The sequence below is a fragment of the Apteryx mantelli genome, chromosome 3 (genome assembly GCF_036417845.1).
Source record: "Apteryx mantelli isolate bAptMan1 chromosome 3, bAptMan1.hap1, whole genome shotgun sequence".
In the NCBI taxonomy this organism is placed as follows: domain Eukaryota; kingdom Metazoa; phylum Chordata; class Aves; order Apterygiformes; family Apterygidae; genus Apteryx; species Apteryx mantelli.
In genome coordinates, this window is record NC_089980.1 from 65,609,512 (window position 1) to 65,625,614 (window position 16,103).

The 16,103-nt window shown below is 41.1% G+C and overlaps 1 protein-coding gene across 1 annotated transcript in view; it reads left to right on the top strand.

Annotated features, from left to right (window-relative positions):
- SASH1 (SAM and SH3 domain containing 1) overlaps window positions 1-16,103 on the top strand; it is a 600,683-nt gene that overhangs the window by 552,437 nt on the left and 32,143 nt on the right. Inside the window, exon 10 of the mRNA XM_067293544.1 lies at window positions 12,593-12,725. Coding sequence (XP_067149645.1) covers window positions 12,593-12,725 — 133 coding nt within the window. The remainder of the gene's footprint in view (window positions 1-12,592; window positions 12,726-16,103) is intronic.

Genomic DNA, 16,103 nt, shown 5'->3' on the forward strand with positions numbered 1-16,103 from the left:
AATGGAATATTGTGATCATACGTGATCATTTTGTGGATGTTTTGTATGCACAAATGAAAAAGTGAACTGCAGGATAATGGCAAATGGAGGAAATTTAGCAAAGGCATAATTTTTCTCTACCTTTTTTAGTTTACTTGCTCTGCATTTGTTCAGTAACCTTGGGGATTTAAGAATGATCAAGAGACTAGTATAATGGCGCACTTTTTTTTTTTTTTTTTTGCTTATCCTTTTATCTTCCCAGGAAGAGGAGACTTGCTGCTAGTTAGGAGGACTTGGGAGGTTGAGTCATTATGTTTTTATGGAGAATCTTGGTCTAACTTTGCCCAAAGGCAACATTTCAGGGAGAAAAAGATGCTGGAATCTGAGCCCAGGGAGAATCTGAGAATGAAGGCAGAGGGTCTGGAGAGCTCCAAGTGTTTAAGTACTCCATACTGTCAAGTCAGTTCTGCCTACAACATGAGAACAACCACCTACAAAATAACATCTAAAGGGCAAAGCCCATTAGTTGTTGTTTGTCTTTTTAAAAAAAGACGACCACAATTGTTGTTGTTGTTTTTAAACTTGTATAACTGTCATGTGTTTATGACTAATAGCACTGGCGTTGATACTAATCTCATTTTAAAAATTTTAAGATTCTTTTTCCCAGCTCCTCTTCTTAAATTAATGTTCCAGGAAATGGAAGCTTGCATTTCATACCCTTATAAAATTACATCCTGAAACTGAGAAAGGATTGAGAGGCCATCTCCTCAGCATCCAAAGGGAGGCAGCCTGATGTCATTTGTGGGCTGTTAGTTGTATGTCCTGTGCGTTTGCTTTTAAGAAACAAACAAACAAAAGCCTGGCCAAGCCAGTAGGTGACTTGGTTCTCTGCCACTTCAGAGCAGTTTTTAGCTTTCAAGCTCACTGCCCTATGTCCATTCTGTTTCACAACAAAGTATGCAGGGTTATTTGTTTGCTAATGTCAGAGGGCAGTTGCAACTGTTTTCCATCATGTATCACAAGTCTGAAACTCCTAAAGGTTTTTTACAAATTTATTTCTGAGTGTTTATTTTTCATCTCTGTTGGAATGAAGGCTGCACACAGCAACTCTCTAGACAGGCTTTCGTTGCCTCTTGCCAAGTGTTGGGATGTAAAGCAGGTGCGGATTACAAATGAATCCTTTTTTGGATTTTAGATAAGGGCCTATTTGTCCTCAGGAGTCAGAAAGTCCAGGGAAAGAGAGGATTTCAAAATTGTATCACATTCTTTCTGTATATTGAGGTGCCTTTTATACTTCTTAAAGGTAGAAGTTCATTTGATAACTTTGGGGGACTGAAATGCTCTGTTCTTCTAAAGCAGAAGTCTAGAACCGCTGCGTCTTCCCCCCATCCCCAACTGCTCTGTTTGTAGGGCTCCAGCCCAGCTTGGAGGACCAATATTAGGATAAACCAATATAAATCCTTTTCTGTGTCCTCTGCTGAAAGACTGCTAATTGGTACCAGTTGTCATATTTGATGCAGAAGTGGTGGGAAGGAGAGGAGCAGGAGGGAGACCATGACACAAGTGTATATAATACATACACTGTCACTAAAATGAACCGCTAATTAATTTTGTTGCCATCCTCTGTAGATGCAAGTAAACTGAAGTTGTAATTATCGCTGGACTGAACTATTTTATTGGTCTCATTTTGGGGGTTTTTGTTTTTCAGTTTTGATCAGCAAATAATGGTCAGCCATGCAGAACTCATTAACACAACCTTCCAGATAGTGTAACAGGTCTTTGTGTGAGGAGTGCCTCAGCGAGCTGTGCTGCACTTCTCCAAGATCCCCTCCTGCTGTGTGTGTCCTTATCAATCCCAGTAGAGAGGCCATAAAATTCATGAGCCTGGAGAAAAATAAGCATCTCCCTCCAGCAGAGGTGCTCCAAAAGTGCAGTTCACGGATAAGGCGATATTCCTATCCCAGCCAGCAGTGCTGTTTTACCTGCCCTCCAAAATCTTTTTTACCCAGGACTGTCGATGTGGCACCTTTATCAGTACTGAATTCACATCCCACTTATTTTTGTTGGAGACAGTGGCAGCAGTTCTGCAAAACTGGAGGTGTACAGTGCAAATCTGCAACTATTGTTGTCTTGTATTGATCCATTTCATAATAGGAGGCAACAAATTGAGTCCACACAGAAATAACTCTAGCCAGAGGGAAATAATTTTTAGTTGTTCCTGGTCTTTGTGTTATTTCATGAGGACATTTTCATTTATTAAGTTGTTTAATGGGGCTAAAAATTAAAAGAATATTCAGTATTGGTTTTGTATCTACTACTGTTGTCAAAGACAGAATAATAGACTAGAATGGACTTTGGGTCATATTCATTTGAATTGGAGTTGTGCTGTAGCTGTTGAATCAGGATTGTATTGCCTATGCACTTGCTCCCTTGTTGGTATAAAGCTAAGTCTGATAAAAGACTTAGTCTGATAAAATTATCTCTGACTTATTACAGTTATTACTGTGTTCGTTGGTAAATGTGAAGAGTGAGAAGAAAAGAAATAATTACAATATAACTTCTGTAGAACTTATTACCTCAGAGTAAATCTAAGAGTAACTATAGTAAATCCATGTTATGCTGGGTTATATTGTATGTCAGTGATTCAGGTTGCTGATGCTTTCTAAATGCAGCAGTTTTTAGATTGATTTTTGGTTTTATTATTGATGGATTCTTGAAGCCTTTAATCAGTTGTTCACATTATTATTGCTAATAATATAAGACACTATATTTCAGTGGATGTGAAAAAGCCCTCTTCATGTTCTTTTAATATAGTCAGTGTAACTCATTAGAACTAAGTTAAAAGTCAGTGAATATTGGGAACCAGTATTTAGTATTAATAGAGACTAGGATATGATGAGAATTTGTATTTTAAGCACTAGTGTTTAAACTGAAATAGCATAGATAATTCGAGCATTCTGAAAGCTGTTTTCATTGCGGATAATCTAGATATTCCTGCACTATATTAGGCCATTTTTGCTGTTATCACAAGACTTACCATTTTTTTAAGTTATTTTTTTTCCCATCAAAGGCTTAAGGGTGGAAGAGGATGTTTCTATGTTTCACTGCTGCTTGAAGAGCTTCTTGCTCCCTCCAGGGCCTGTATGCTCTTTGAAGTAGTGGAGGGGGTCTAATACTGAGTATGCCTATGAATGAATGCAGAGCTTTCATCTTTGCTTCAAGGAATCTAGTGACCCAATTTGTGTTAAGATTTCTGACAGGCACTGATGTGCTTCAGTTGGATGGTATATTTATTACTTCTCTCCACTTTCTTATAGTAATGTTACTGCTTAGAAAGAGTTATGATGTAGAAAGAGCTGGTAATAAAACACAGCTTCAAAATGATATTGCGAAGTTCCTACATTGTATGCCTAACACAGGGACCTGCTCCCAGGAGGCACTGGCTGTCCTCATTTTCCACTGATCTCATGGGAGGTGTTCAGCACCTCTCAGTAGAAGCCAGTAGCAAAAAAATTACAGCATATTTTGTTATGATCTTTCCCCCATCCCTATGCATGCACAAGAGCAGAGTTTCCCATGAGTATAGTAACCCACAGAAGCCTTCACAAGAGAAACACAAATCACCATTATAGTATCTAGGACACAACACAAAGTTTGAAGTTAGATCAGTGCTGTGCAGTGTTGATAGTAGAACAGGAGATCATAGTTATATTTGATTTCTAAAAACACTGTAGGCTTTGTTACCTATTCAGTCTGAAATTTTCCAGTATATTTTTAGAATCTGCAAGAGAAACACATTTATTTACAAATAAAACTAAACCACTTCTATTATAAGTATTATTTACAGTGGAAGATCTGCCCATGTTGTCATCAGATATCGTTTAGCTAGATGTGTGTTGGTAGACTGGATTTGGTCTGATGTAGTAAGTCTATAGTAAGGTCTCAGAGAAAGATATTCCTGCTGTTGTGACTCAAAGAAGAGAACTTACAATAACACACAGGCAATGCCTGTAATTAAGTGTGTTCATAACCAGCGGTGTTTTGACTGCGTTCAGACAAGCCCTATTGTCTTATTTTACCACAAAACGTTTGGCTGCATATTTGAGGAGGGTCAGAGCTGGGAAGGCAAGTTGAACTAATATTCATTCCGATGTGTTTCTTTGCTCTTTTATACCTGTTGAACCTTGGGCAGCTGCCTAATTTCACTGCTTATTACCTAGAAGAGGGGGCAGGGTTACCAGTTTTTTCCTATGACCATTCTCACTGCATGTATCATCCAGCAGGAGATGCTATAAACCACAGTGTGGTTTCCCAGCCCCCATCTTTTCTGAGACTCAGCCTGTCAACTTGGAACAAAGCCTTGCTCAGTTCAAGAATTAGAAGTCTCAAAAGCCATGTGTTTCACTGCCCTATTTGGCAGACCCAGACTGAATAATCTTTACTTGTGGTACAATAGAAAAATTTGATTGAGCTCCTGTCGTTTACCACTTGCCTCCCCCTGCCTCTGGTGTTTCCTTCCTCTCAGTTGCGATGCTGACTTTAATCATTTAATTGTTAAAGAATGCTGTAAAAATGTAATTTAAATTACTACACCTCTCACTAGAGGGTCTCTCTCTCTCTCTCTCTCTCTCTCTCTCTCTCTCTTTTTTCTTTTTTCTAAATGATATCTGATATGAATTTCACTTTATTTCATGTCTTGCTGTTCTACCCCTGGTTTTCTGAAATGGCGGGAAGTTGGTTTCCAGGGCCAGTGGTGTACGCCGTTCATTAGGAGTACAATATACTCCAAAGAATAAGGATTCTCCCCAGGCCGCCTTAGCCTTACCGAAACACAAGACACAGTTGAGAGAGCCTTTCCCAGGCATAAAAGAGCCTGCAGGAGCATTGGAAAGGAATGCTGCATTATAGCAGATATGAAATAATGTAATGCAGAGCTTCAGTCTGCCACATACATACACCCATGATGAGTGGTACATGAGTACAGTCGTAATGTCATTAAAATTAATTATTCTAATCAGAGAGAGGAACAATTCACCGTGAGGAAACGTATCTGGCTTACAGATGCAAACGTCAGCAATGTGCTTTTCAAAGTTATTTAAGTAAAACCTGGAAACAGTTAACATCTAGGAATTTGCCTAAGCAGCTATTCTAGTATCAAGACAGACCTCCTGGGAGAATTAAATTTTTTCACTCTCATTACTTATGACAAATATTTCCCACTAATTTCGGCAAGCAATGTCGTCACCCACTAATGTGTAATATATCTGTCACCAGCGTAGCCATCGGACACTTCTTTGATTTCCTTGTAAGTAATCACAGAGCAAACACAGACGTGGGATCGCCTCTTTCTTCAACTTACCTAAAAGGGCTGACACCACCTCATTTTTTAGACTTTTACAATCTTTGCAATATGTGTTTTAGACTCTTGCAGTTAATTTTAAGTGGCAAAAACATTTTTGACCTCTTGTAATTTTCTTAAAATTCTGGAGGCAATTTTCTTCCTAACCTCAGAATATGATGTGGATTATCACATCTGAACTTCACACGGTTTTCTATAAACAGCTCCTGCAGTGATTAGAGGTTTACAAAACTTTCTTAATGAAACCTGAAACCTTCACAACTCAAGTTGCAAGCCCAAAACTTAGACCAGTTTCACTCATGGGCATGAACTTTTAGGGGAATCTGGGTTATATTTCAAGGAAGTCGCTGTCATGTTTCACTTGATGTGGGCCAGTATGTTATTGAAATTGGAGAACACTAGCTGGTTTTATCTGAAGCTTAGAATTTTCCATAGGGTTTTACATCAGAGTTTTGGGGCTGAGGTAAAATTCAAGTTAAAGCCAGCCAGTAAATCTAGTTTACATGACCCCTAGGGAGCAGAAAGCTGTATGGTTATTAGCACAAAGATGGAGAAACTGAAAAAGTATTTTTGGCTGGGTGGCTCATTAAAAAGCAGCCAGTCATTAGAACTAAATGGTTAGTCCTGCTATGGTTTCACTGTGTGACTGGTCTGGGGTGAGCCCAGGTTAACTGGACATTGAAGGTCTTGTAAGGTAAGGGAAGTATTTCTGTGGCTTAAAGAGGGTTTTGGTGTGGTATGCCTTTGCTACTACCTTCCACCAATGGGTAGCGCTGCTCCTAATTAGTGTAGGTTTTGGTTGGCCTTTTCTTGTGTCCTGAGAGGAATTGTCCAAAGTAGGGATTTGCCCCAAGGTTTGGAATTAGGTATAGTTGAATGTAAAAGAAGTGCCAATTTACTGGAGCATCTCACAGTCTGTTTTCTAGGAAGGGAGATGAGAGCCCAGCCTAGGAGAAGTAACTGTCCATTGAAAGTCACACTGCAATGCTTCATAAAGCAGCACATGGCAAGTTTTAGACCCGTCTGAGATTTCTAAATTAAACATCATTTGCCTTTCCAGTTCACAGTGATGTGATGTTATTTTTTTCTAGCACTGCAAAATGAGAAAAAAAGTATTTAAGTTCACTAATTTAAAAAACATTGAAGCGAGGTTTATTTTTCTGTCAAATTAGCCATTTATAAAGGGGAATTCTCTGGGGGTCTTTTTGTCAAAAGAATTAAAAATTGAAAATAAAGACAGCCTGGTAAAGGGCTTAAGTTATATTTCCTATAGACACAGCCTCCACTCTAGCGGTAGTGTTTGAGGGTCAGTCCTCATCCTGGCTTTGCACAGATTCTCTGTATTTTTTTTTCTTTCACTGAAATTCCATAGACAGTAATTAAGGAACTGGAGGCCAGCAAGAGGTCAGCAAGCCTTCGTCAGTGAAAACAGGGATTGTTCGCCATGTACAACACTCCCTTTTTTCCTTGTGGTGAATAGAAGATTTGCTTAGAGCTGATGACTTATGCCTTTCTTGCAAGTTATGCAGCTAGCGAGTAACAGGGGAATCAATCAGTGAGCAGAAAACAGCTAATTGAATCCAGCATCACGCTTTTTTCTCCTTTACATATTCAGCTCTGGAATCGGAGCCAGTTTGGTGCCTGATAATGTAACTCCACAAGAAGAGACATTTTGTGCACAGGATTCTAAGCGAATACAATACTTAAGAAGAAGGGTCTAATCCTAAATTTTAGGGTTACGAAGCTGCCTGCAGTTGAGCACTCAGGGGAATTACTTGAAACCGAGCTTTAGGCCTATAAATGCCGAAGCTGGTAAGTCGCTGAGCATGTAGCATGATGTGGAGAGGATGTGCCTCCTGTTTCAGAGAGGGAGAAAGAGAAAAGGCTTTTGTGGTTATTCTTAGGCACGGCACAGCATGCTTGGCTTTTCTCAGTTCTGCTTTTCCTTTCCTTGGGCTTTTAAGCTCTCTTCTGTTCTATTTTCCTGTCTCTAACTTTATCCAGGCATCTCTAACAAAAAAAAAAAGTTAGATTTTTTTTTTTTTTTTTTTTGGTGGATGTAAAGCCTGTTAGAGAGAAAGAAGAAAGGACACGTGTAGCCACGTCTCCTAAAGTGAACAGCGAAATCTCTTTGCATTTACTGTCGAGCTTGTAGTTCTGAAGGGAGCTAACAATGGGTGATGTGATACGCACATAAATCTGGATGTGTATATTTGCCCCACTCTGCTGCACAAGAATTGCCTGATAGCCAAAAATAATTGCAGCTTGGGCTTAATCAGATATTAAGAGGTTTCCTGTTTTTTTAGACTGGAGATTTCCTAGAGATTTCAGTTTGGGGCTGAACTATTAGCAGCCATAAAATGAATTGTAAAAGTTTAACATCTCTCTAAATGGCTTCATACAGCTCATGTAAAAGTCATGTATGTTTTTGTTTACAGAGCTGAAACAGATTAATTGGTTATGGGAGCTTTAACTGGATATCATCCTGATATTTCTTCAACATTTTTATTAGGACCTGGCTAGCAGGCTTTGCATATCTTGTGTTTTATAAAGACTGCTGCTGTAACCCTGAAGCGTTTCCGAGCGTAGTCCTGCAGAAAGCTAGCTACTTACTTCTGGTTTACATTTGGGCAATTAAATCCAAATACCCTAATAAATGTTAGCTTTTTGTGTGTGTGTATGTGTGTGTGAAGCACTGATTCAAAGGCGGAGGTGAGGATTTTATGCTGTGATTCTGTATGCGGTATGTGAAGTGGACCGGATGTTTTACAGTTACAGAACGAGGCGTATGCCTTGCCTCCAGAGCCTGGGGGCCAAGCAGGCGGCAGAAAAGAGTCTGCATGAGAAAAGTGGTAGGAAAGGCAAAGAGGAAGCCGGGAGCAGACCTACAGAGAATTCCCTGAATAGCAAAGTACATGTGTTAATTTCTTGTTTGTGCCTGGATGTAAGGCTTTTTTCTTTGCTCTTACCTATGAGATGATGAAACGCATTGGCATTCAGAGGTACACAGTTACGGAAAATATTCCAAGTGTACGAGACGACAGAGCTGGCAAAGGGGGTTGTTCTCTTATGGATTTGAGAACATCTCCGTAGGTTTACGGCCACATTTGTTGGTGGCAAAGAGCTGCGCAGTGGGGACAGGCCTTGGCCTCTCCGCATTTTTCCAGCCATGTGGTACGTGGTGGCTGCAGTCCTCTCCACACAGTCGTCAGTACTTACAGATGCTGTTAATTTAGTTCCTGTTCCCCCGTAGCCCTGCATGCATTCGTGTGGCAGAGCTCTCCAAGCTGGCGGGGTTTCCGCGCTGTGAGAGCATTGCAGATGTGTCAGGGATGCACTTGTTCCAAGCGGAGCTGGGAAAGGAGCCTCCGCCCGAGCAGCGCCGCCAAATTGGCCCCAGAGGCTTCGCTGTAGCCCCGGCTGCAGAGCAGTGCGCTATCTCTTTAAAGCAAGTACAATTTTGTGTATTGGCTTGGTCAATTTGTTATGGTTTAAGACTGTGGAGCCAGCTGTCTGCAATCTGATGTAATGTTGCCATGGAAACCAGAAATGAAACACTTAAGCATTCACCACAGAATTACTACATACAGCATTAGCCAAAGTAATTAAAAGTTGAGCCATATGGGCTTTTGGATGGAAAAAATTTGGAGCAGAGAAGATGGAAATTAAGTTGTTCCCATTTACAGTACTGTAAATCTGTTTGTTTTCTCCTTGGAATACACGGAGAGGCCTGCTCCTAAGGCACAGGGCAACAGCGGTGCGGAGGGACGCCGGGTCGCCCCGCGAGGCGCTACCCTGCTGTTCAGCGCGGCAGGACGGCCTCGCGCAGGGCCAGCACAGCAGCCGCGGCAGCCCGCGCTGCCAGCGCCGGCCGCCCTCGGAGGGGCACCTGCGCCGCGCCGCCCGGCCACCCCGCGCCCTCCTTTCCTGGGTGTCCTTCTGCTTAGGGCGGCAGTTTGCCGCCGCGTCCCCTCTTTAACAAACTGTCTTGTCTTTTGTAGCGCTACAGGACGTTGGGAAAACTTCCAAGGGGAGAGCGAGCAAGAGAGAGGGACCCTGATAGCAAGCTGCGTTGAAACTCTGTGCCAGAGCGTAGCTGCTAGAGCTGTCCAGGAAACCATTTTCCTAGCCCACAGGAATTCTTGAGATTAGGATAACTTTCCCATCTGAAGTCAGGAAGAACAACAACAACAACAACAACAACCACCATCTCTACAATCTTGAAAGTGGGCAGGGAGATTTGGTTAAATAGGTGAAAATGTTTACGTTTGATCATTTCCAAATATGTCACTTCAGCCCGAATGTTTGGCATTTCTTTTTTTCTTTTTAATATTAGCTGTAAAAGAAAAGTTGCTTGAGCTGAAGAATTAAACATTGTACATGAAAAGGGAACATTTTGATAATTTCAAATTTTTTCAGTTGTTTCAAAAACAGGAAGTGAATCGAAAGTAATCCTTTTCCAAAACAGTTTGGTTTTCAAGGAATCAGCGTTATTTGACAAGAAAGTTTCCTGACCAGCACCACTGGCATAGTGACAGATGTTTTTTGGTCTTTTTGTATGAAGTTATTAACCATCCTTTTCCTTTACAAAAGACTTTCCGTGCCACGTGCTGCCCAGTATGAGAGGAAATAGACTGCTAGTGAGACTCTGACTTTGTTTTTAGTCAAACTATTACCCAGTGGTTCCCGTTGTTAGATACAAGCTGTACTCAGATCTTAGAGCTGAGCATCAGAGCTAGGAAGTATCTGTCACTGCATATAAAGAGCCTTGGCTCATTGGAACAAAGGATGCAGAGAGTCCCGAAACTGCAGGAAATACCAGCTTGCTCTTTTTATCATGTTACTATATTTATTTTAAAGTGTGGTAGGGGCCCACTGTATCAACCACTCAGATTTGGTATCAGTATCCTGTATTGAAACTATTTTGATGCTCACTTTCACTGTGTTAATAATGAATGAGAATGTCAGGCATTTTAAAAAGTTCTCTCCTTTTTTTTCTTTTATTGAATCTTCATACAAGACAATGAGGGGAACAGGTTTTTTATTGGATACCAGTGGGCCAAAATAAGACCAGTTATTTTGTAACTCAGCATTCTTATTCTTCAATGAAATCCTGGGATGGAGGGCTGGTTTTGAGCTATTCTCTAAATCTGACAGAGCTCACAGTTTTATAAGCAGTAGTCTTGCAAACCAAGGGTATATGAAAAATAATGAAGGAAAGAAATGACTTAAAGTAATTGCATTTAAAATAAACATATTTCAAGTGCAGAGTTTGCATGATGGTTGCTTGCCAGGATTGCTTGATGGCCTAAAAGGTCTTGCCTGAACTTCTTTAATTACAATCAATATTCTGTTCTCCATCTTATCTAAATATGCCTGATGAGGTATGTCTTGTTGTTTGACATGTCACCAAGTTCTCCCAGCCATAACCTCTGAGTTAATGCTCATCCTGCAGCTTAATCTATCTTGATATAAACAGATTCTCTTAATCCTCTTTACTGCCTTCATTTTCCTGAAGGAAGATTGTTAATTGTCTATCCAGTTTGTAGCCATAATAAATGCATTCCTGTGGGTTTTGGATGGCAGAATGGCGATTCCTACTGCCACATGTGGTCCATTTAGTATTCCTTCTTTTTTTGGAATAATATGAAATTTGTTGGAATTCAGTAATTGACAGTGTCCTTGCAGACAGTGGCTGAAGTTTGCTCTGGCATTGTAAAATGTATTCCGGTATGGTAGATTTTCAAAGCTGTGCTGATTCCTTCAGGCACTCTTTGCACCTTTGAAAATGTAGTTATGCATATACAACTGCTCACTGGTGTCCTGTCCCATGGCATGCACTATTATTACCACATCCTGATATTTGAGTATATTTGAAAAGCTGAAAAACGTTTTTATATTTGCGCCTGTCTTTTATTCAGTCTCTGGTAAAACAAAGACAGCATTTTTGTTAGGGAAGAGAAAAGGATTGTTTTTATTGCCTTGCATTTGCTTGGGATTTTTCCTTTTCTAAAGTTGATTAAGGAGAAGGAGAAACAGAGCAGAGTGGTCAGGAAAGCCAGCTAGCTTCGCTGACAGGAAGTTGCATTAAGATTGCAAGGAGCTGACCATTAAGGACTCGGTGAATTGGCTGGGAACGTGCCCGAATACCAAGTAAGGTATACAGCGTGCGGTGCACTCCAGCTGGAGCCTGGGCGGCGTGCAGGAATGTGCAGCACACAGTGCCAGGACCGTCCGGGAGGAGCGGGAGACTCCTGCCTGCCGCCCTGCGCCCCTGCCCCCCTCCGCTCCTTTCTCCTTCTGAGCAGATTAAAACAGAGGAAGTAGCACATTGAAGGTTGGGTCTGGCTCGAAAATTGAAGTTGTCTTCTCCTGCACAAGGAATGGATTGTTTCAGCTTGTTGTGTCACTGCTGCTGGAGAGGGAGAATTTTTTTTTGTCTCTGTAATGTTTGATACTTGAGGGAAAACAGCTGGAACTGAGCATACTGGATCAGATGCAAAACGAAACGGGATGCTGGGGAATATGGACTGTACTGTATATCTGCAAAGGTCAGAGTTTTCCCTTGGTCAGTGTTGGAGGAATGCTGTGTCCATCTCAATTCCAGCCTCGAGAGCCTGCAGCAGGATTGTAGGGAGCAAGGAGGAGGAAAGGAGTATTTTGTAGCTGTGGCAGTTTCTGAACAAGGCAGATGAGGTCTCCTCCTTCTATTTCCTTCCCATCCCTTTCTTGTGCTGCTGTTTTTCATTTTCTGGGAAGATTGGGGGGGAAAAAAGAGAAGAAGTCAATGACAGAGTTTCAGTTTGGAGAAGCTGTTTATAACCAGGTTTAAACAGCAAGTTCTGAGATGCCAGACAGACCAGTGACTGACCCAAACCACAGGAGCATAACTGGTATGGTAAGAAGAGCCCTGGGAAAGAGCCCTGCATGAAACATACTGAGAGAGGATGTGGAAGTAGTTATTACACAATGCATGGGAAGAAAGACAAGGGCAGGAATGAATTTCAGTGCCTAGGATCTTACGTTGCACAGATTTAGAAATCAAAATGGTATGTCACGCTTTCAGAAAAAGAAAAAAAAAATGAAAGAAAGAAAACCCTCAGTAATTTAAATGTTTCTGACCTGGGCTGAAAATATAACACCAGTTACAGAGCTGCATTGACACAGAGCAGCAGATGAGCTGGGTTAACTTGACTTGAAAGAGCAAGCCATGGAGCAACTACTTTATTAATATTCCCTTTGTTTCTTTGCCAGTCAAGAGAACAATCCGATGATGAAGCAGAGGAGTCGGTGAAGTTTAAGAGATTGCACAAGCTGGTAAATTCTACGCGCAGAGTCAGGAAGAAACTCATAAGAGTGGAAGAAATGAAAAAACCCAGCACAGAAGGTAAAAAGCAAAGTACATATGATTAAAACTGAATGTGTGAATATATTTTTCTGTTGAGAGGGGACAGAAAGTGGAGGGGCGAGGAGGGGCAGACTGCGCTTAAGGGGCAGTGAAAAAGATTGCCTTTTTTATGGTGCATGCATTACCCAAGTAATTACAATTTGATACTGTAAAAGGAGGAAAGTGACAGTCTAGGATGTGGTTATTGCTGATCTGCTATTTCCAGAGCCCTTCATTAGGAGATTAGAACTTGGTTTATGTTTTATGCCCCACACTGTGTGCTGCTGTAGAGAGAATGAGTAGGAGAAATTTCAGCCAGCTGCCCCACAGGCATTGCAGGGAGGTAAGCACAGCAACCACAGCTCTGTTCCCTCCTCTGAGGCCTGGGAGACTTTGCTGTAGGTACGTTGCACAGGTGAAGCTCTTAAAGTTTTGGGAGGAGAACGACTGGCTAGTAGTGCAGCTGCACTACATGGCATCATCCTGTGGCAAAAGTACAAAAACTCTGTTAGACGTTCTTGTGGGATAGTTGCTGCTTCATGCAGTATTAACTCCTAGTTATGGGGGAGCCTGCTCCTGAATGAGCCATGCTGCCAAGAGACCAGGAGAGAGAGAGAGAGAGAGAGAGAGAGAAAGAATGGAGAAAGAGGAGGATGGGGAGAAGGGGAACAGAGTTCACCTCCTGGGAATGTCATGCTGCAGAATTAGCTCTTGATGACCTGTATCCATATGCGAGCACTCAGATTAACAAAGCCTGAGCCTCAGTTGCCTCTCTGGAAGTCCTGCTTGAGTCCTCACTGGAGCTGCGGATGTCCCCATATGTTAGTGGCCTTCCCAGGATTATATGCTGTGATTCCCTTCAGTTTTGTAGTAAGCTGAGCCATATTATATTCCTTTCTAGTGTATTAAAGGAGAACTCGTGTATCTTCTTGGGCATGTGGTAGCATGCCATCAGCAAATTTAGGATTTAGCTTGCCTCTTTCTTGCATGATGGTCATGTTACTGGCCAGAGTGAAAGGCTCAGGGGGTCTAGAGCTCTGGACATGGCATCTAGCTTGGTCTGAGAAGATTTTGTTGTCACCTCATAGGGGAGACAAAGAGGGTTTAAAAATAGAGCATATAAAGTTGAGTTACCTCAGCAGCAAAAGCATGGTTTATGAGAAGGGGCAAAAGAGGGCCATATTTCCCCTGCTCTGGGGAGAGAGGGACCCAAGAGCTGCCTTTCCTCCCCCACCCTGTGGGCCTGGGTGTGGAAGGCTACAGGGAGCAATCAGCCAAGGACTTCAGCGGTGGGAGCAGCTGCAGAAACAGCCCGCACAGGGCCTCTGGATGTGAGACAGCTTCCTACAGTTTGACCAGACTTTCTCTTCATCATGTTAACTGACTATTTTGTTCCAGTTCCCCCTCTCACAGCTCTTCACCTCCGTTTCAAATTCTATTTCATCTCCTTATTTCCTTTTCTCCCTCACTCTTTCCCTTAAGTGACTCAGTTCCTTCCAAATTTTTTCTACTGAGCTCAGCCACCCATGCCCCCCACAGAAAAATCACCAAATTAACAATTGTCACCAAGAAAAATGGTTTGCTCTGCTTCCTTCTTTTTCTATCTTCTGCCTGTCTTTTCCATTTTAACTGTAGGCTCTTCTGAATAAGTTATCTGTAACTCTGTGTTTGTACTTCTAGCATGCTGAAGCTCCTTTGTAGATCGGCTCTTGGGAAATCGTGTAACAAAAACAATTATTGCTAAATAACAATGTGAATGACTCCTACGTAACTTCTACATAAGCAGAAGGCCCCTTAAGCAGGCAAAACATTCACTAGATATGTATAGCTTTTTTTCTCAATAAGGTTTTCCTAAACCCCAGTTTTTATGTGGCAAATAAAAAGTGCTGCCTAAATGCTGCCCATCCCTATATCTCATAGTGTAGGTTGATATTCCCATTTGCGTACATCAGAGGACTCTGCAAGATCACAAAAGATACTCTGGTCAGATTTGGGGATTGCTGTCTGACTTTCCAGGTTACTTGCATTTGACTGGATATGTTCTTGACATCTTTGCTGCTGTTATTTAAATCAGTATAGAAGTGTGAAGTCATGTGAAATTCTAGATGGCTAGCTTGTTGAGGGTTGGCTATCAAATTTGATGCAGTAAGATCGATAAAATTTCAGTAAATTCTTTAGCGTTCAACAGCCTTTGTCAAAATGTGAGAGTAGGCTGTTTCAAAAAGACATAAAATTTCCCAAAAGAAACATTCCTCAGAAATCTCTTCACAAAGAAGAATAATTTTGCCAAATTTCTCTTACACATTTCCATTGTTTCTTTAAAGAAAAGTACCCTAGTCCCAGATCCTTCTCCCACATTTCTAATATTGACTTTTTTATCACATGAAGTATAAATCTGGATCATCTGGTGGGCACTAGTATGTGCTAGTATCTGAATACATGAATATTTTGTGTTAATCTTCTCTTAGTTGAATTACTGAATCTTCCTAATTTGGGGGCACTTTCTTATGTAGCATTTAAAAACAAATCACATCTACATCTGTGTCATGATGTGTTTTTTATCATGGATTGACTCCAAACAACATCTGTTAACAGCGTTGACACACAATGCATATTTTACAAGCCGTTTAAAAACATATTTACTCAGCAGACTAAAATAGTTTATCAACACGTATTCAGTCCCAGAAGAAAGTCTATTTTCTGTTCAAGTCAAGAATTAAAAGAGAAAAAATCAAGTCGTACACTTCAGTAAAAGTGGTGTTAAAATCAGACTCCAATCTATACCCCAGGTGCTCAAGAGTGAAAGTGATGTGTAAGACGTGATCCGCTATCCCTTCACTGTCACAGCTAGTTTTATCTTGGTAAAACAGTGTCTTAGGTTGCAGCAAATGTGTCAAATATGTTTTGCCAACAGAGTGAAGATGAGACTGGAAGCCTGTATAAGGCAACTGATGTTCTTTCATCTTGAAATGTGTGTCCTATTATTGGATGAACTAATTTAGGAAATCATAGATACTTTTGTAGTTGTTCAAATTTAGCTCTTCTGTAACATTCTCAAATCATCAAAGATGAAGGCAAAGTAGACCCCTATTAAATGGAAGTTCGATTTTAAAAGGAAGTTTGCATGACCCACACTGAGTTCTCTGCAAGGAACAAATGCAGTTGCATTTCTGTGTGTGTTTCTGATACATATCCGTGAATGCCATGAAGTATGTCAGGCAGGACTGAGAAGGATGTGTATTCTTGTTTGACTCTTTCCTTACTGCTGCATCCAAAACCTGAGCCTAAACGTTGCTCAGGAGAAAACACTGGAGGAAAAAGTTTTTAAATGATAAATGTGAAAAGGAATTACAATTTCAGGTACTATTTTTCCCTTCA